Source organism: Pinus tabuliformis, chromosome 2_1 (assembly GCF_031772625.1).
Source record: "Pinus tabuliformis cultivar Carrire ecotype Pingquan chromosome 2_1, CPIR1, whole genome shotgun sequence".
NCBI classification, from domain to species: Eukaryota; Viridiplantae; Streptophyta; class Pinopsida; order Pinales; family Pinaceae; genus Pinus; species Pinus tabuliformis.
In genome coordinates this window covers 41,471,174-41,492,037 of record NC_142299.1, presented here as the reverse complement: position 1 = coordinate 41,492,037, position 20,864 = coordinate 41,471,174, and the positions used below count along the sequence as shown (strand labels likewise).

The 20,864-nt window shown below is 39.8% G+C and overlaps 1 protein-coding gene across 1 annotated transcript in view; it reads left to right on the top strand.

The window, feature by feature from the left end:
• The window catches only part of LOC149198681 (dihydrolipoyllysine-residue acetyltransferase component 1 of pyruvate dehydrogenase complex, mitochondrial-like), a 286,422-nt gene extending 265,804 nt beyond the window's left edge, over positions 1-20,618 (top strand). The window contains exons 17-19 of the mRNA XM_089402112.1: positions 19,558-19,618; positions 19,707-19,787; positions 19,878-20,618. Of these exons, the coding sequence (XP_089258238.1) occupies positions 19,558-19,618; positions 19,707-19,787; positions 19,878-19,936 (201 nt within the window). The 3' untranslated portion in view covers positions 19,937-20,618. The remainder of the gene's footprint in view (positions 1-19,557; positions 19,619-19,706; positions 19,788-19,877) is intronic.
• Positions 20,619-20,864: the final 246 nt, after the last annotated feature.

Genomic DNA, 20,864 nt, shown 5'->3' with positions numbered 1-20,864 from the left:
TAATATTTGTATTATGATCCACCATTGCTCTCTTTCGCCTTTGCTTCAAAGAATTTTCAACGTTCTTGTAAGCCCAATCATAATCCTTTCTATGCTCTTGCAAGAACTCTTCTACCAACGAATGTATAAAAGCATCACGACATACCACACATTTCAAGAGAGAGTTATAGCATATGACCTCAACAACAAATATGCCGCACGCACAACCCAATGTTTGAACACAAAGATCATGTTCAATAACAACACCAGGAGCCACGGTTTCATGGTCATAAACCCATAAATGAATGCACAACAGAACACACACAAAAGGTTCAACGTTGTTCACGATTTGCAGAGCTTCACACCATAAAAACATGCAACATCAAAACAGTCCAACACCATTACACACTCTCCAAGCATAGCATAGCATTCATGATTTTGAAATGACTAGAATAACTGAATTTTGCAGAGAATATGGCAAAGAACTGTTAATTTTAGGTATGTTCTATGCTAGAGCAATTTATTTCAATTTCTTTTCCACATTAGCAATCACATCAACATAAAATAAACTGCAGATAGAACATAATTATAAATTGCAGAAGACAAGCCAAGACAAGAGGACACAAGATGTGGCGCTAGCCAGGGACAAACCCCACAATGTGGGGAAACCCTTGATCAATTCTTTTATGTTCTTCAAAGTTCAGCAAAGAAAGTGAGAGAGATAGTACATTTACAATAGAAGTCAATCACTTTGACTTTTGATATCGACATGAGATCAGTTGAAGACATATTGCTTCAACTGATTCTCTAAGGTGACTCGTTCACCTATCATAGTGCTGCATCTCGTCTATTTGTTGCACATTACCATGTGACACCTTGCTGTACTGTCACATGTGTTGAACCTTGATGATTGAGCTGCTCTCATCTTCATGCTGCTCATCATGCTGCATTTTCCATGGTCTTATTCATCATCAAGTTGCCTATGCTCATGATCTTATTCATCATTATGCTGCCCATGCTCATATCATCATGCATCATTATGCTGCCCATGCTCATATCATCATGCTGCTTATTATGCTGCCCATGATCTCATACATCATGTTGCCCATACTCATATCATCATGCATCATTATGCTGCCCATGATCTCATACATCATGCTGCCTTCCTTCGGAGACAAATGCTCCAGCTATTTCGGCAGTTCCCGGTAGTTCCGGCAGTTCCTGGTAGTTCCAGCATTTCCAGCAGTTCCGACAGCTCTGGCATTCCCGGCTTTTCCGGCTTTTCCGACTTTTCCGGCTTTTCCAGTATTTCTAGCTTTTCCGGTGTTTCCGGCTTTTCAGGCAGTTCCGGCTACTTTTCCGGCTTTTCTGGCTTTTCCGGTATTTTCGGCTTTTTCGGCTTTTCCTGCAGTTCCGGTTTTCCGGCTTTTCCGGCAGTTCCGGCTTTTTCGGTATTTCCGGCTTTTCTAGCGTTTCCGACTTTTCGGGCAGTTCTGGCTTTTCGGGCAGTTCCTGCTTTTCCTGCTTTTCTGGCAGTTCCGGCTTTTCCGGTAGTTCCGACAGTTCCAGCTTTTCCTGGAGTTCTGGCTTTTCCTTAGGATATCTCCTCCTACTAAATCCCAAAGACAAGTAGAGAGAGGAAGAGATCCAAGTGTGTGTAGAAATGACTTGAAGTCCTTTTCTATTTATACTAAAACGTATAGGTTGAATAGACATGACTGTTGGGCTTCTGAGCCTACATAAGTTGCTGGCCGACTTAACAATTTGTCCATAACATAAATAAATTCAGAACTTCATAAATACTTATTGGAATCAGATGATCTTTAGATCAATCCTACACCTCTCAATGAGAGGGATCCAATAAAAATATCAGCTGCCATAAATATTATGACCCACATGGAGTTTGGCCCTAGTTGCCAAGTTTAACACTCCCTCTCAACTAGGGAGAACTCCATCAGCTGATCCATATGTTCAACTGTACTATCTCTGCCATCAGTGCCCTGCACTGCTCTGCTAGCTCTACTCAGCTCTGCTGGCTCTTCTCTACTCTGCTGGCTCTGCTTTGCTCTGCTCTGCTCTGCTCAGCTCTGCTGGCTCTACTGGCTCTGCTCAGCTCTGCTGGCTCTGCTCTGCTCAGCTCAGCTCTGCTCTGCTCAGCTCCGCTGGCTTTGCTCTACTCAACTTAGCTCTGCTGAACCGTGAAGAAGAAGAATTGATCGAGAATGTCATACCATTCTCCTCTGACCCGAAGTCAGTGTCATAGTAGGTACAACTCCTACCACTGGTCCCAGACCAATACTCTACTGACTTGAAGTCAGTCTCAGAGTATGTACCATTGGTCCCAGACTAGTCCTCAATCGACCCGAAGTCAGTGTCATAGTGGGTACAACTCCTACCACTGGTCCCAGACCAGTACTCTACTGACTCGAAGTCAGTCTCAAAGTATGTACCATTGGTCCCAGACCAATCCTTAACCGATCCGAAGTCAGTGTCATAGTGGGTACAACTCCTACCACTGGTCCCAGACTAGTATCATTGATCCCAGATCAATGAAGGTCATCCTAGCATAGGGAGTACGGTAGATACATCGATGCGTCCATCAGTACTACTATGGTCCCTATCCTCATTTCCCTGCTCATTGATCATATGAGAGGTACTTCCCATGAGTCCCACACTGCATGGGTAGGATGCCTCGACAGGAGAACTTAATGAATCCTGTCCTCACGGGAGAACTAATCATCCTGCGACACAATCGCCATGGAGAACACATCATCCATGCCTCACAGGGGAACTAATCATCTTGCTACACAATCGTCATGGAGAACACATCATCCAGACCTCACAAGAGAACTAATCATCCTGTTACACAATAGTCATGGAGAACACATCATCCAGACCTCACAGGAGAATTAATCATCCTGCTACACAGTCGTCATGGAGAACACATCATCCAAACCTCACAGGAGAATTAATCATCCTGCTACACAGGAGAGTGAATCATCTTGTCCCACAAGAGAGCGAATCATCTTGTTCACAGGAGAGCGAATCATCCTGTTCACAGGAGAGCGAATCATCCTGTCCCACAAGATAGCGAATCATCTTGTTCACAGGAAAGCGAATCATCCTGTCCACATGAGAGCAAATCATCCTGTCCCACAAGAGAGCGAATCATCTTGTCCACAGGAGAGCGAATCATCCTGTCCACAGGAGAGCGAATCATCCTGTCCCAGTGCGCACCACCAGGGGAGGGTGAGTCACCCTGTGGTCATATGTTGCTCCAGTAAGAACTGCAAGCCCCCAGAGCTCCCAGAGCTCAATGTATGCAACATGCAGGACTCTTTTACAAGGGTCTCTCGATGACTCCAAGTCGTTCGGGAAAATCACAAATTTGATCTTTCCCCGGGGCTTTGCAAGGTGTAGCGACGGGTACATCATCTCAGTGCGATGGAGCCTCCTTGCTCATCGACTTACCATATCCCAGATAAGGCAGTATCTGATGTCTATCTGCTGGAGCAATCATTGAATACGAGATTCCTCAATAATTGAATCCCACCTCTGGTTGTCACAGAGAATCACAGTGGTATTCATCATGTGTACTCACTGAAGAGTTTCCACAACCAAGCAACTTCATATGAGGTCGTACTCGTAGTTATGTATCCGGTCTCAACGGTACTTATAACAACCGATCTCTGCTTCCTGCTCATCCATGATATCGAAGCAGAATCCAAAGAGAACCAGCACTGAGAAGTGCTCTAGTGATCCTCCACACTGTCTGCCCAATCAACATTTGAATAATCATGTAGTTTTCATATTTCTGGCAGTGTATCTCAATCCATGAGAGATTGTGCCCCGAAGATATCTCAGAGGATTCTCGGCACCAATCCAGTGAGGCTCAACCAAATATGAGCTCACCATGCTAATTGCAAAACATGTGTCTGGAGTTCACCAAGAACATCAACGTGATTGAGTTTATGAAACTCAGAGGCATTTCCCAAATCTGGTCTGACATCACTACCATACAACTTCTGAAAGTTAATATCCTCGAGGTAGTCACAGGCTTGCAGTTTATCATTCCACATTTGAAATCCAACTCCCTCTTACTTCTGCAAATGAGAGGGTTTGCACCTGTCAGAAATAGGTCGTCCTTATGAGGTGCCAGTATGAGAGGTCTATCATCCACAACCTTTGGGTAATGGTTTGGTTCGGTTTCATTCCTAGTGAATCTCAGCTTCATCAAACAACTATCAATCCTCTCATACTACGCCCGTGGTGTTTTGCTTCAAGCCATAGAGGGCTTTCTTACACCTGTATACATGAGATTCTCGTTCATGAATCTCAAACTCTGCGGGTTGTTCCAAACTTGTGGACCTGCTACATGAGGGGAATGGTCCCCTTGTAAGGTTTTCCTTCGATACATCTTAGACATTTACCTTCATGCTCTTTTTGAATTCAGGCATCCTGGTCACCATCTGACTCACAGAGCTTTGGTGCTGAGTCAATGGACATGGTCCCCAGTGGACTTGATACAACCCTGAACTCTAAAACATCTTTGTTTAAATCTATTTTCAAACACGTACCTTTGCATCGACGAGTGCCACCCTGAAACCTTAAACTTCCATTTCCGAGATGGACACCAGGTTCTTCTTGCGATCAGGTACATAAAAGAGATTCTGGGGTTCCTTGCTTTCTTTGAAGAGTCGACCATTTCCTTGATGACCTGCATTACTTATCATTCCTCTGATCATTGAAGATGTCCCTGGAATGATTGTTATCTTCATCAAGAGATGTGTCTCTGCTATTCGGACACTCCTTTGCATGATGGCTGAACTTATTGCAACCAAGGCATTTGCCTTTCCTTCCACCCTTAGATCTAAACTTCCCAATGATGTGATCTTCCGCTGTGCCATTCTGATAATATTCTCTGCTTCCACTTCACCCTTAGCGAACTTAGAAGAGAGATGTGGAACTCATTGATCCTTTTGTCTTTGGTGATTGCTCTTTCACTCTTGCTTGGGCATTGTCTTCACCTCAACTCTGATACCATGTTAATTCTAGGTATGTTCTATGCTAGAGCAATTTATTTCAATTTTTTTTCCACATTAGCAATCACATCAGCATAAAGTAAGTTGCATATAGAACATAAATATAAATTGCAGAAGACACGCCAAGACAAGAGGACACAAGATGTGGCGCTAGCCACGGACAAATCCCACACTGTGGGGAAACCCTTGATCAATTCTTCTTTTATGTTCTTCAAAGTTCAGCAGAGAAAGTGAGAGAGATAGTACATTTACAATAGAAGTCAATCACTTTGACTTTTGATATCGGCATGAGATCAGTTGAAGACATATTGCTTCAACTGATTCTCTAAGGTGACTCGTTCACCTATCATAGTGCTGCATCTCGTCTATTTGCTGCACATTACCGTGTGACACCTTGCTGTACTGTCACATGTGTTGAACCTTGATGACTGAGTTGCTCTCATCTTCATGTTGCATCTTCCATGGTCTTATCTATCATCAAGCTGCCCATGCTCATATCATCATGCTACTTATTATGCTGCCCATGATCTCATACATCATGCTGCCCATACTCGTATCATTATGCATCATTATGTTGCCCGTGATCTCATACATCATGCTGCCTTCCTTCGGAGACAGATGCTCCGGCAGTTCTCGGCAGTTCCCGTTAGTTTTGGCAGTTCCGACTTTTCCTGCTTTTCTAGCTTTTTTGGCTTTTCTGGCTTTTTCGGCATTTCGGCATTTCCGGCTTTTCCGACAGTTCCGACGTTTCTGGCAGTTCCAGCTTTTCCGACTTTTCCGCCAGTTCTATCTTTTCCGGTTTTTCCGGTATATCCAGCTTTTCCGGCTTTTCCGGCAGTTCCGGCTTTTCCGACAGTTCCAGCTTTTCTGGCTTTTCCGGTAGTTCCGGTATTTCCAGATTTTCTGACGTTTCCAGCTTTTCCAGCTTTTTTGGCAGTTCCGGCAGTTCCGGCTTTTCCTGCAGTTCCGGCTTTTCCGGCAGTTCCAGCTTTTTCGGCAGTTCCGACTTTTCTGGCTTTTCCTTAGGATCTCTCCTCCTACTAAAACCCAAAGACAAGTAGAGAGAGGAAGAGATCCAAGTGTGTGTAGAAATGACTTGAAGTCCTCTTCTATTTATACTAAAACGTAGAGGTTGAATGAATATGACTGTTGGGCTTCTGAGCCTACATAAGTTGCTGGCCGACTTAACAATTTGTCCATAACATAAATAAATTCATAACTTCATAATTATGTATTAGAATCGGATGATCCTTAAATCAATCCTACACCTCTCAATAAGAGGGATCCAATAAAAATATCAGCTGCCATAAATAATATGACCCACATGGTGTTTGGCCTTAATTGCTAATTTTAACAAGAACAGAGGGACAGAATATGGTAGAGAAATCTGACAGGAGTTACAGTACAAAAAACTAATTTGGGACATGTGCTCTGATACCATGTCAGGCCAGGAGGTAACTCCTCAAATGAATTATGTTTATTCATTAAGATTACTCATCGTTATATATATGAGGGAGTGACTCTTGGGCTTCACCTCCCGATGACTCTTCATTTTCCATTATTTACTATTTACATTATTTACAAGTGTTCACCCAATCCCAAAGATTAGGTGTTAACAAATGATTTGACTGTCCAAATGGGCCCAAGAACTCATCCTCTTTATGGGTTTTCTTAGCCTATTTAAGAAAAGTAAGTTAGTCTATAAAATCAATTGATAAAACTATTGACTTACCTCTTTAATGTTGAAATTTTGATGTTCTTTGTTGTAACAATCACTTATGACAAAACATCTTTCTTCTGCAATATTAATTAAGCAATTGTAAATAGAACATACAACATATAAACCACATGCAAAATAGAAGACAGCCAAGAACACAAGTAGACACAAAGAATTTAGGTCCAATGACTAGGGCAAAACCCACAAGGAGAAAACCCAACCAGATTTTTTTTCTATTAGAAATCAAATGTTTAGCAGAGATATAGAATACAATGAGAGAAAGAAGAAGTTCACCCAAATCTAATGAAGATCTTTGATAGTTGTAGTTGATGCAAACACTGAATTACTTTGGCTCATCAAGATCTGCTCTTACTCTTCAAGACTTTCTCTCTCTCGCTCTTTGAAAATTCTTCTCTAGTCTCTCTAACTCTCTTTTTCTCAAGTTCATACTCCTTTCACAATGCACAAGTAATGGTGGGAGAAAGAATGAGGCACATATATATAGGAGGATAAACGAATCCATGCCATAAAGGAGGAGTAACTCGCATGCCCAAGTTTACTTGGGAGTGGGAGCGGGGAGCGACATTTTCAAAAGCTCACGGTTCGGGAGTGAATTTTTATATATTTTGATGCATATATGTCAACAAAAGCATGTAGAATGATGAATTAGATATTAAAAGCATAAAAACATGCATTGAACCATATAACATCAATCATCTGGAAGTCATAATCTTCATCAACCACGTCCACAAGTTAATAACATACAACATATCGAGTCTCATGGTTCAGCAATCTTAGAGTTTCAAGTTTTCAAAATTCGAGATATAACATTTATCATCATTGATCACAAAAGTTGTAACTTGTACTTGTAACCATTACCATTACCAAGTAACCAAATGAGAAGAAAGAATATCTAACATGAAATGAAATGTTTCAACTTAACTTTCATGAAGCATCATATTCATAATTTATTACCAATGAGTTATAAATATCAAATTCAAACTTAAATTGTCATATATTGTTTACGAAAAATACCATAATAAATATGAAAGTGCCAATAGTTATTAACAGTGCTAGAAACTAGAAAATACAAGTAAATCTATTATCTACTGCTTGACCCTCTTGAGTCTTGCCACAAGAAATTTCTAATTTCTTGTTTCGTACTTTGTTGGGAGCCTCCTCCTGCATAGTCAAATGACCTTGATGCTCTTGATTGAATACAAGTTCCATACGCTAGTTGTTAAAATTGGAAACTAGGGCCAAATTCCACTTTGGACAGTTCATTTGATGAAGATAATTATTGCTTTAAATTCCTCTTTTTGAGAGGACGAAAATCGACCTAAAGAACATCAAATTTGGATAAGGAGAAATGTGTTTTTGAATTTATGCCCTCTCATATGCAAATTGTCAAGGTCGGCCTCTACTCCATGTAGGCTCATAAAGCCCAACTGACATGTCTCTTGACCCTCTCCAATTTATATAAATAGAGGTGTCCTCCAACCTCATTTGACACATCGAAAGGGCTTCATTATGTCTGAGACAAGTGAGCTTCTGGAGGAGGATGAAGGGCTGTTTGTTTTTGGGTCTCTTTTCTACAACAAGGTCAAGATTCTTCTGTTGGGTAGGCCTCAGATCTTAAGGGAAATTCTGGGCAGTATTTATCATCCTTTGCTGACCGAGATCCAACAAGAATGTAGCCGCAGGTCTGAGGGTTGTCTTGTATGGAGTTCCTCTTGTGCACGTGGGCAGCCACTCCAAGAGTTTGTTTCAGATAAGCCGCAATCCTAAAGAAGATTGTTCTGAGGTCACAAGACTGCTCAGATAAGTCACAGACATCAGGAGGGTTTTGAGGTAAGCTTGAGGGCTGAAACTAGCCCAGATCAACCCTAAAGACCAACGAAGGACAACTCGTTGTGTGCCAGGGTAAGCTGCACTTAAAAGAAGATGCTTTGGAACAGTTGAGTAAGACAACAGTATATTGTAAGAAGCCCTAACCAGACCATGGGTAACTACTGTTGCCAAAGTGCTGGAATTGCAGCATTTTGAGCCATTTTCTTGTCTAAGGTTGGATCTTCAAATTGGCAAGTCATTTTGACTTTAAGTTATTGTACTCTCTCTCTGCTGAACATTCGATATTAATAATAAGAAGATTTGATCAAGGGTTTTCCCCATCTTGGGGTTTTTCCCTGGCTTGAGCCATATTATTTTGTCCTCTTGTCTTGGCTTGTCTTCGTTATTTATTGTACATGTTCTTTTTTCAGTTACTGCCAATATGATAATGTTTCACGTGACTGCTAATGGTTTAATAATTGCGCTAACATGAGAATTGAAACAACTGTCCCAAGCAAAGAACATGTTATCCTAAAGATTAACATGGTATCAGAGCTATGGAGAGGACAAGCCCAAGTAAGAGAAAAAGAAATCTCTAAAAGAAGATCCCCCCAGTTTAAGGCTTCATGAACCGAGCTCCTTGTGGCATTAAATCAAATTCTGGGTATGATCTCAAGCCATGATCACTATGACCAAGTTGAAATCCTAATCAAAGAGTCCGTGACAGTAGAACTATCTCTCTGTTTCTAACCGTGTATATATATATTTATATTTGAGGGAAGTAAAGCCGACTTGGCTGAACAATCTAAGCCAAACGCGCTAGTTAGTCATTCAGAATTTTTCCATGGTGGAAGCCACATTGAAAAGACTGTCCATCCTAGCCTGAGTACATATATACCCTTAACTCAGGTTAAGCCAACTCGTGCAGTCCTAGATGAATTGTATTGAAGTAATTACACCATTGCCTACAGTAAGGACAAAGTGCATCATTTGCTATACAATAGATTTTCATCATTCTATCATCCAAGTAGCAGTAAGGGCTTCAAGATTAATTATTACATTAATTTGAAGTAGCAGGGTTTTGGAAACAGTCACTTCAAAGAATTAGATATTTGTTGGTTGACTGATCTGTGGCTGAAGCATGTGTCTGGAGCTTATTCCTTGAGGCTAATCCAAGAATTTAAGGTTGATTGGTGATGTCCTAACTTGATGCTCAGCATACTAAACTGAGACACGTTTATGGACATAATTTTGCCCATTCTAAAGCCTAATTATGAGATCTCTGAGATACTGTTTGCAAGGAACAGTTTTTGAGCTTAATGGTTGACTAGAGCGATTGTTGTTTTGGCTTGAACAATTTTAATGAATGATGGTTTAATGGTATCTGTTGGGCATCTGTGGTTTCTTCATGTGTGAAGTCAACCTTGTACATCAGTTGATTGCTCAGGCATCTATATAAGTCTCTGATTGAATAAGGGTAAGTACTAAGAGGTCTTTAAGGTCAAGGATCCATCTTCAACAATTTAGGCAAAAGTATCAGTTCTTAAAGTGAAGGCAAATCATCTGAAGCAATATTAGAGGCACATCATCTTCACCAAGACAGATCAAACATCAAAGGACATCATCCTCAAGCATTTCTAATTACATCTGTACTTCAACACATGAGGATGATTTTTGCATGAGGTAGGTGCTATTGAGATGGCATCATATTTGCAGTCAGATCTATTTTTGCATCAACACACACACACACACACACACATATATATTCATGCATACAGTCAGCAATAAAAAAAGTATTGGTATGTGGCATCCTTGTAGTCCAAAAGTCATTATGGTATTTTGGCAAGTCATATGGAAATTCTGGTCAAAGTTGGGATCACGTCATGGCCTTGGACATTTATCTCTCTGTTGAACTTCCAGCTCGTCTTCAAAATCTTCATCGTACAAATAAAGGAAGAAGCATAGCTTTCCTACTGTTACTAGCCAAATTGCATTCATAAAGAAAAAAGAGTCTAGTCTCCTATGCGTAAAAGAGACCTAGGACAATGGATTATTAGTAAAAGCTCATCACCCTGTTCTTTAGTTTTGGACAGTAGCGCGAAAGCATTAATGAATCTGTACTGGTACATTCCACTGAGATAAATGATGTCAATATACATTTCTGTATGAGACCAATGACTTGCACATTGACATAATCAACTCAATATCAGTTGAGCCAACTTGTCGAGATTTTCTGTCTTACAGTAGCTATACTGGCATCAAGAAGTGAAAGCATCTGACTCTAGTAACAGAATGAATTCTCCTTCTGTTTTGAGAAGAAAATTTGTAAGCTTTAATACAGTCACAGGAAACTTCAGTAGCAAAGCACAGAATCTGCTGAAGACAAGTGTCTAGGATAAGATCTTGAATTTCTCTAAAGGAATGGTCTTCCTGAAAGTATGAAGACCTATAGCTATCAAGGATAGAACCCTGTGCAGTGAAGATTGTTGGTTATATGCGGCATCAATTCTACTATTTGTGGCACTGCCCTAGGTATAACATCTTAGCATATGCAACTCAACATCATTTATGTTGTCTCTTCAGTCCAACATCATGTATGATATCGTTACAAGTCCAGTAGCCGTGATGATATATTGATGACAGTGTTATAGTCTTGCTCACAAACCAAGTTGTGAACAAGACAAATGTAATCTTTGGATAACCTATCTTTTGAAAGATCATCTACTATGAAGGGATCTGACAATATAAGAAATTGCAGCACCCTTGACTTTGATAAGGGGTGTAGCACACTTGAAGCTTTCAGATCAGCTAGGAGAAGAAGTGCATGGCATGTTGAAAAGTGTAACTAGGTTCAATCTTCATAATGACATGTAATTATAATTTTATGTAATGAGATGTAAAGAAGAAAAATAAAATTATTGTATTGACTTGCTTCATGGGTTTCATGAGCAAGAGATTTTGTTTTCGAGTCAAGACTCCCATTGAGAGTCTTTAGGAATTATTTGTCATCTAGTCATAAAAAGATAGGGTCATTATCATGTAATGAAGTCATGTTACACTTTGTAAAAGGTCAAACTTTTCTATGTAAAGAATCCTTCAAGACCTTGTCACTTATCCTCTTCAAGTCAGCCTACAACGATGGAAGAACTTGCTAGAAGAAGTCAGCCTACCTACTTGAGATCATGTTGGCTTAAGGGACATGAGAAGATGTGTATAAGTAGCCACACTTGGCCTCACTTAGAGGCAAGCAACTTGACAAGCATCCGATCAAGAAGTGCAAAGAAGAGCCCAACAATAGAAGTGTGAAGAAGATATAGCGAAGGAAGGTTTCTTCTGGGGATAGCGAAGAAAGGATTCTTCTGGGTATAGCGAAGGAGAGATTCTTCTGGGTATAGCGAAGGAAGGTTCTTCTGGGGCCATCGAAGGAGGTACTCTTCTAGCATTCTCGTTTTGGGTACAAAAGAAGAAGTCTCGTTTTGGGTACAAAAGAAGAAGGACCAAAGGCATCAAGAGAAGATCGAAGGAGAACTTATTGTTGCATAGAAGGAGGTTGAAGAGAAGCAATATAGAGACTAGGGTTTCTAATCTAGAGACCGAGATTCTCTAGAGATAGCCAAGAAGAGCAGTGTGAAGTCTAGAGACCGAGATTCTCTAGAGGAAGCCAAGAAGAAGCATTGTGAAGGATAGAGACCGAGTTTCTCTAGAAGCCGAGGAGAGCAGTTCGAGATCTAGAAGGAAGTCAAGGCAGAGAAGAGGTAGAACATCAAGGTTAGTGACAAGGTTCTTGGGAGGATACTAGAGTCAAGGGTTTTTGTCATGGTCTTGGTATTCATCAATTGAAGATCTATAAGAAGAATTTTGATCAAGTTTTCCTCTCAAGAGGTGAGAGGTTTTGGCCCTGGATGACTAGCCTACATATTGTGTCACTTGTCTTCTATTGTGTATATTGGTAATTGTCTTGATGAAAAGAACATTACAATAATATACCGAAGAGAAGACTATAAGCTAAGAAGTAAAAGTATATCACAAGCAATTATCAAGCAGAGAAATCTTTTAACTATTCATGCCCTAGATTTCTCAACATGGCACTTTGGAAGAGTTCTTTGTATCGATCCCTATCAACATGAGAGCAAATAAGAAAGTGTGATGAGCATAAGATCTTGATTTTGGCATCTTGGATGCATTAAGTCAGGTCCTATAGGTGTGGATGCCAGAAAGACCCTTCCTCATCATGGATTGGGTAAATTGATACGCTAGTAGCTGTTATCTTGCGTTGAAGGATCATACAGTTGTGTTGAAATAATCTCATGTGAAGATTTTTTTAAGAAGTACCATAATCCACCTAAAGCAAGACTTTAGAGGGAGCTATGATGTTTATTGATGATGTATGCCCTACATAAGAGGAAGTTGAATTTTAAAGTCAAGTTTATCTTCCTTCAGAAAGAGTTGAAAGTCATGAATAGACCGTATTAAGAGGGTCTCGGTTGAACATTGAGCTCTGGGAGCTCCTAGAAGCTTGGGGGTACTTCTTGATACTATGAGCAACCATAGGGTGAGTGGTTCACCTTCCCCTATAGGTACGCTAGGTATAGGGTGAGTGGTTCACCTTCCCCTATGTTACTTCATGATGATAAATGACACATAGGGTGAGTGGTTCACCTTCCCCTGTGATACTTCATGATGATAAATGACACATAGGGTGAGTGGTTCACCTTCCCCTATGGTGGTTGACATGTGTGTAGGGTGAGTGGTTCACCTTCCCCTACTATTGATGACATATGTAGAGGATGAGTGGTTCACCTTCTCCTGCAGATACCCCAGTGAGAGATGCATATAGGCATCTGTTGACATGTCGGTGGGACATGGTTCATCCTTTCCCCACATGTAGGATGCTCATTTCCTACGATTGATGGTTGACATGTCAGTGAGATGTGGTTCATCCTTTCCCCACGTGTAGGATCCTTCCTACGATTGATGGTTAGCGTGTTTGTAGGATGTGGTTTATCCTCTCCTTACGTGTGGTTGGCATGTGTTTGTAGGATGTGGTTTATCCTTTCCTTACGTGTGGTTGTGACATGTATTTTTAGGATGTCGTTTATCCTTTCCCTACGTTTGGTTGTGATATGTTTGTAGGATGTGGTTTATCCTTTCCCTACGTGTGGTTTTGAGTAGGATGTGATATATTCTTTCCTCGCTGGTGTTCCTGCATCATCCTACCCATGTAGTCCAAGACACATGGGAATTACCTCTCATCTGGCCAATGAGCTGGGAAAAGTGGATAGGGACCATAGCACTACCGATGGATGCATCGTGTACTGTCGTACTCCCTATGTCTAGGATGCATGATGTTCAAAAAACTTGATCACTTGGGATCAAGTTCGATTGGGGTTCGACCCCTAGTTATGTGGACTGACTTTTGTTAGTGGATAGTGGCAAGGTCTTGTGACTCACTCGATCAATTATTCTTCATTATCTATATCAATGTTCAGCAGAGTTGGGTCGAGATGCAGAGATGGTATATGATGACAGGATGACATGATGATGGATGGATTGGCAGGTGGAATTATCCCTAGTTGAGAGGGAGTGTTAAAATTGAGAACTAGGCCCAAATTCCACTTTGGACAATTCATTTGATGAAGATAATTATTACATTAAATTCCCCTGTTCGAGAGGACCAAAGTCGACCTAAAGAACATCAAATTTGGATAAGGAGTGTTGAAAAGTGTAACTAGGTCCGGTCTTCATAATGATGTGTAATTATGATTTTTATGTAATTGATGTAAAGAAGAAAAATAAAATGATTTTATGCTTGCTTCATGGGTTTCATGAGCAAGAGATTTTATTTTTAGATGGCTCCCATTGAGAGCCTTTAGGATTTGTCATAAAAGTCATATAGAGTCAATGTCATGTATGAAGAACCCTTCTTGGGCATGTTACTAATGTATATGAGTCAATAGAATGGTCTAGTAGCCCACCAATTTTCAACATTTCGCCCAAATCTTCTTCTCCACTGAAGCTCAATGACGGAATGTGAGTGATCTCACACCCAAACTAGCTAGGGTCTATGGTTTCAATACCGAAACTAGCAACCAACAATGAGGGTTTCCAAAAATTTAAGACTCTTCCTCAAAAGTTCTCCAAAATTATTTTTCTCAAGTGAGCAAATGCAAGAATGAGGAGAGAGGCTCTCATTTTCCTTTTTTTATAACTCACTGGACTCTTTTGCCACCCTTTTAACCTTTTCTCTCCAATAAAATAATAAAAACACTTTTCCTTTCTTTATCTAATGAAGTGACTTTTATTAACTAATTAAAGCCATTTTTAATCCTGAAAAATGCTTAATTCGCCTCCATAATCACAGCTGCCCTTTTTCATCATCTTGCCCTGTAGATCTTTTCGCACTTATTCCAACGAGCTATTACGCTAAGGTGTTTATCCGAATAATCCGCCCCAAATAGCACTTTAAGCATAAATAATTAAAATATGTCTGTTAATAACTCCATTTTATGGGATTTGCTGGAATGCAACGGAACCAAGAGCAAACTGTGCGGAACTGATCTTGATGATGAAATACGGTAAGCAATCCCACTTGGGTCCCATAAATTTCCTCCAAACCCGCCAGGTTCACTGATGGTGTAATCTTGCTCCTATAATCTGGCAGACACAGGATTTGGAGATCTCCTTAACCATATCACACAGAAATTCAAAAATTGGGGACATTACAATAGACCAGTGTTGATAATATCGGTATCGGGAAAATATCGGCGAGGGTCCAGAAAATATCTTATCGGCAATATCGGCGAAAATATCGGCAAAATATCGGCAAATATCGGCAAATATCGGCAAGCATAAAAAATGCGTAATATATTCATTTTTTTTCTTCAGATTTTTAAACATATAAAGCAATAACAACGTGAAATAAACACATTGGCACATAAATATGAAGAAAACACTGATATATATGATGTCAAATAGAAATGATACATCAAAGGCGATACCAAATCTTGTTGATCCCTGATAATTGTCCATTCAAGGACTCAAATGTGGAGAACCAATACAAAATAACATCACATATATAAAAGTATCTCATCATCATGAGTTACATGTAACACAACATATAAAACTAACAGCTATCTATCTGAAATCACTGCCCTCTCCCCCTTTTACGGGAAAACATGATGGGCTGTTTGCCAAGCCTGCCCCTAGTAGTAGGAGGCCCTGACCCTGCCTCTGCACCTAATGTCAAATAATGAGTGCTAGGTATGGGGCTATGCTCTCCTATATCTATAGCAGATGGTGTTGATGCAGATGCTCCCGCAGTGTCCTCCTCCTCCTCCTCCTGCTCCTCCTCTGAGTGTTGCTGCTCCTCTGACTCCGAGTCCTCCTCTTGCTGCCCCTGCTCTAATGGATCATCTGCCACTGGCTCTAACCATGAAGGTGACTCCTCTAAGAGGGGCTCCTCAGACTCCACCCTCCACGGAGACAATACATCAATATTGTCTAATCTAAGTCACATGACACGAGGACACGAGACATGGAGGACACGTAAATACGAGTATTCAATACGAAACACAACGACCTGGAAACAAGACACGGGGGACACGTTTTATATATATATATATATATATATATATATATATATATATATATATATATATATATATATATATATATAGATACCAAAATATAGTTTTTTATCCATATTAAATTGCAGGTTGCAGCTTATCTAATCAAATTAAAATATAATTACTTCTCAAAGTTCATAGTTCACTTTAAAAAAAAAAAAATCAAAATTTACTATTTAGAAATTAGAATGTGATATGCTTGGTCTTGATTCTTGAATATTCAATGTTCATTGTTCATGTACAACATACAAGCACATAAGAAAATAACTAAAGTCTAATCCTATTGATTTCCTCTGCCCCTCTTGCGAGAAAATGCCACAGCTTTCCCTTTCCCTCTAGATGTAGATGCTGGTGCTGGTGGAGTTGGCAGTGGAGTTTGTTATGCTCTAGAAGCTGAAGAACTAGAAGGAGCTATAGGAGGTAGACCACGTCCTCTACTAGTGGCAGGGGTAGCCCGGGCAGGTGGTGTCACCTGGAAACATTACAATCTCCCAATCCTGAAATCCTAAAAAACTGATAAGTCTGCTGCATTGTGAATGAAATCTAAAATTCTACTTTCTCCATATGAAATCCAATGAGGCCGGAACCACTCTCAAACATCCTGAGTCATTTCATGGTAATGTTAAAAATTTAAGTAAAAGGATGAAAATTAAGATTAAGGAGAATGTCACTTTTACTTTAAGAATTTAACATTACCATGAATAGCATATCAATACTAGGGCCTAGAACGCTCAAACCCTCCTTGGCAGCAACCACATAGCTCTCCCCTTCCTTCTCCAGCAATCAGAAATGAAAATGATATGAAAAAAAACCAAAATCGGATTTTTATAGGCCATGCAAAAAAAAATTACAGTCACCGGGCGATATTTTCGATTGTCGCGCGATATTTTCCGAAATATCGACAATATTTCGGAAATCGCGCGATATTTTCAAAAGCCGAAAATATCGCGATATTTTGTCGGCGATATATCGGCTCGCCGAAAATATCGCGATATTTCCGAATATCGCCGATATCTCGGCGATATTATCAACACTGCAATAGACGACTCACCTTCATCTGATGAGCAAGCTAGATAAAAAAAAGCACCGGCCGGAGAGTGGATCAATCATCAAAGGCATTTGAAGCTGGCTATTTGTGGATCATGATGGGGTTGCTGGCTGTCAAGCTGAAACAATAGGAGAATAATTTTCTCCTAGGGGTAACAGGGCCCTAGGGTTTACTTGCAGCCTCCTGTTTAGAGTTTAATGTTTTAAACTTTACTTGCAGGTTATAGTGAAGGCTGTTAATGACTCAATAGTAGACTATAGCCTGTTTAAATCCCCGCAAAGATAAAAGAGCAAAACAGAAAACCAAAAAAATACCCTAAAAATTTCGTATGAGATGTTCCTATAAGCCCTAAATAATAAACAGTAATCAGTAAATGATCAAAGCAGTCTGTTGGGGTACCTCCAAGGGTGAAAAGGAAGCTAAAACAGGCTTGTAACAGATGCTTTCTGAGTAGAACCCTGAAAATACACACTGTTTTTGATGCTCTACATTTCCAGTAGTTGGTGAATGGCCTTGGATGAATTGCTTCATCCTTCTCTGGCTCTGCAACTGGAAGAAAGAAAGTAGCTCAAACAGTAGGAAAAAAATGAAGAGAACCTACAAAAATATGCTTTTATAGACTAACTGGCCTGATCCAACTTTGTCTCATGATTTGAAATCACGACCTGTTCCAAAATCTCAAGTTTGAGTTGTGTTGACTGAGTCAAACTTGGCTAACACAAGTTTGAAGCGGCACATTCTGAATTGGCTTGTTTGGAGGCCAATCCAAAACTTGGAAAATCGTAGTTTAAAGTGTGAACCTGGATTCAGTGCTTCTAACTATACCTGGAAACTTAGGGTTGGGTCTCATGTGAAGACGTAATCTGGTTGCAAGCATCCTAGGGTGACCAAGTGGCTAGGTCTGTTGCAAGCCTATAGAAGCAAAGCAAACTAGTACAAGATTACAGTCACTAATTCTGAGGCCAGAGCCAGGGCTCATGATGATGCATTTTAATAAAAGCCTGTGATTAACGAGAGTACAAGGCAGTTATTAGTTCTGAAGAACATAGTTACATGCATACCTTAAAATTATGTTATTTTTATAATGTAGGTGCTTCCTTATTAGTAATTCAGCTGGAATCTTCTTCGACAGTGATGGTTATTTCTGTAGTAGGTGTGATTGTATTATTTGAGACCAAAAGTGTAGGTGCATATAGAGTATGAGATGGAAATTTGAATGGAAACGTGTCAAGTAGCCCAAACTATGATACTGTGGTTATCATATTTATCAGTGAAGTCATGCAATTATGAGTAGGAAGTGCATAGTAACGAGGAAAGAGAAGCTTTAGATGATGGGAGAAATGCACCCTGGGTTCTCTATATACAAACTACCTTGTGTTTACATTACTCCCCCAGATTTATTGTACTGTGGCTCAGGTATGATGCAAGATGGCTGGCTGCTGAAGCCTGCCATGATGTGGGACAATCTCACCATATGGTCTTTTATATGGCTTCTCCTTCTTCAGAACATTTTTTCTCCTCTGAATGAGGCTGTCTTACAAGTTGCATAGGATAACATAATACTGCTGCTGTCTTTATGTTGATTTTCTTACACAGCCCATACAAGGCAGCTACCTCTGTTTCCTACCTTTTGTGCAAGGATGCAGTATATCTTCCAGTGCTGAACTGAGGATTACTTGTAACAATTTATCATTCCAATAAAGTTCTAGCATTGTTTTTATAGCTTGCCACCATAGTTTTCAATACTAAAGTTCTCGAATGCGTAAACTTTATCCTTCCTCTGTTTTCACTGTCTTGTATTTAGTTACTATATCCTGAAAGTGCAACCTGGAACTCCAGTAATGAGCACCAAATTTAATAATACTGGAAACTAAGGGTAATGTTTTGTACCGAATGTGCTCTATAAATTATATGGCCTGGCATATGTTCTTATTTTCATTAGTTAGTCCAACGGGATAGCTCTACTCTTTAACACCAATGTCACTGGACATTTGGCGAGTTCCATGTGAGCAGGTGAGCTGTTTGAACCCCCTTGATTTAGGTGCACCCGTCTATGCCAACAAGTTTACTATGGATGCCATCCTTGAATGTGGGGAAGCATCCCTTTGGTTTCCCCACGATGTTTTCCTTGGGAAAAAACTTATTTTCATTACTCATCAGCTTTATTTGTATATATTAAAGTAGATTGTCAATATATCCTCGAGGAAGATAAAGTGTCAGAAAAGTTTGATTAGCAATGCTTTTGCATAGATATTATTCTTAGGAATCCTTTTGTTAGGTTTAGCATTCATATTGAGAAATTTTACTGTTTTGCAGGCCTGCATCCTGGCTGTAGGTAGAGGCAACAAAGTGGTCAAATGGGAAGAAGACTCAAGTGGTATGTCGTTTGTTTAGGCATAGGTCATCTTGTTTGTTTCCAACTTGAAGCAAACATGCGGTGGTCTAAGCTACACTACTATATGCAGGGCAAGGAAAGGCACACTCTGTGACACAGATGAACTTATCATTATCAGCTGATCATCGAGTCTTTGATTATGACATCGGAGGTAGGCAACATATTCAGTAGATCGTATACTAATTACTAAATTCTTGTGGAAGCCTGTTTTTAGAGTTATATCTGTAACTTGATTGTGCAGGTAAGTTTTTGGATGCCTTGTCCACAAACTTCATGGAAGCCAACAGACTTCTCTTATGAGATACCTTATGAGTTGCAGCCTGTTATCAAGCTACAATTCAGTTATATGTTTTTTTTTGTCTTTGGATCCCCTGTTGATCGGAGGGCATAGAGTTTTGTGGCTATTTTGGTCATGAAAATTTTGACAATTTTGAAAGGTAGCTTTTCAATTTTCATAAAAAATAAAAATGTTCCCCATTTATGTGAGACCACTGTGCTTCAAAGGCAGATTGAGAAATCTCTATTGATGCCTCTTATTAATTAGCGAATTCTGCCTTTCTCCTGGACATGGATTATTCTAAATCCATGTCCATCAAAATACAAACAACGAAAGATGTTCAGATGACATTAAGTTTGGAAAAGGCATTCTCTACTGTTGCGTAGGAAATCTGAGAGGCAGGGTGGTTTCAGATATATAAAACAACTCAAGGTCCATTTTATTTGCTTTGCATGTTTTTCAATAAATATAAGATTATCAAAGCATCTAATCTGATTGAAACCCTGGCTTTTTTGACTTTGGGGTTTGCTTTTCTTTTCATTTTTACAGCAGAAATCTCCAGCATACTCTCCATGTTAGTTTGTTTGTCAGAGTAAATTATAATTGAAAATTATTAAGTGCCAATATCATTGTAAAGCTGTGCCGAAGGCTCAGAACATTCGATGTAAAAATAGTCTTATTTTGAGTTATTCACTCGACTATTTATCCGGTGTGTTATCGTCACATAAGCCATTGCAGATGAATGTTGGATAATATGTTTCCCTTATATCTTACATGATTTGAATTTTAACCCATCTCTCGTGTCAATCATGAATTTTTTTATATGTGCATGTAGTCAGAATAAATGGATTAGTGGGCGCAAATGTTATTTCATATATATACAGTTGAAAAAGTGGTGATTTTGTGGGGTTACGACTATTTTCCATGTCATTGTCACATAAGCGATCGCAG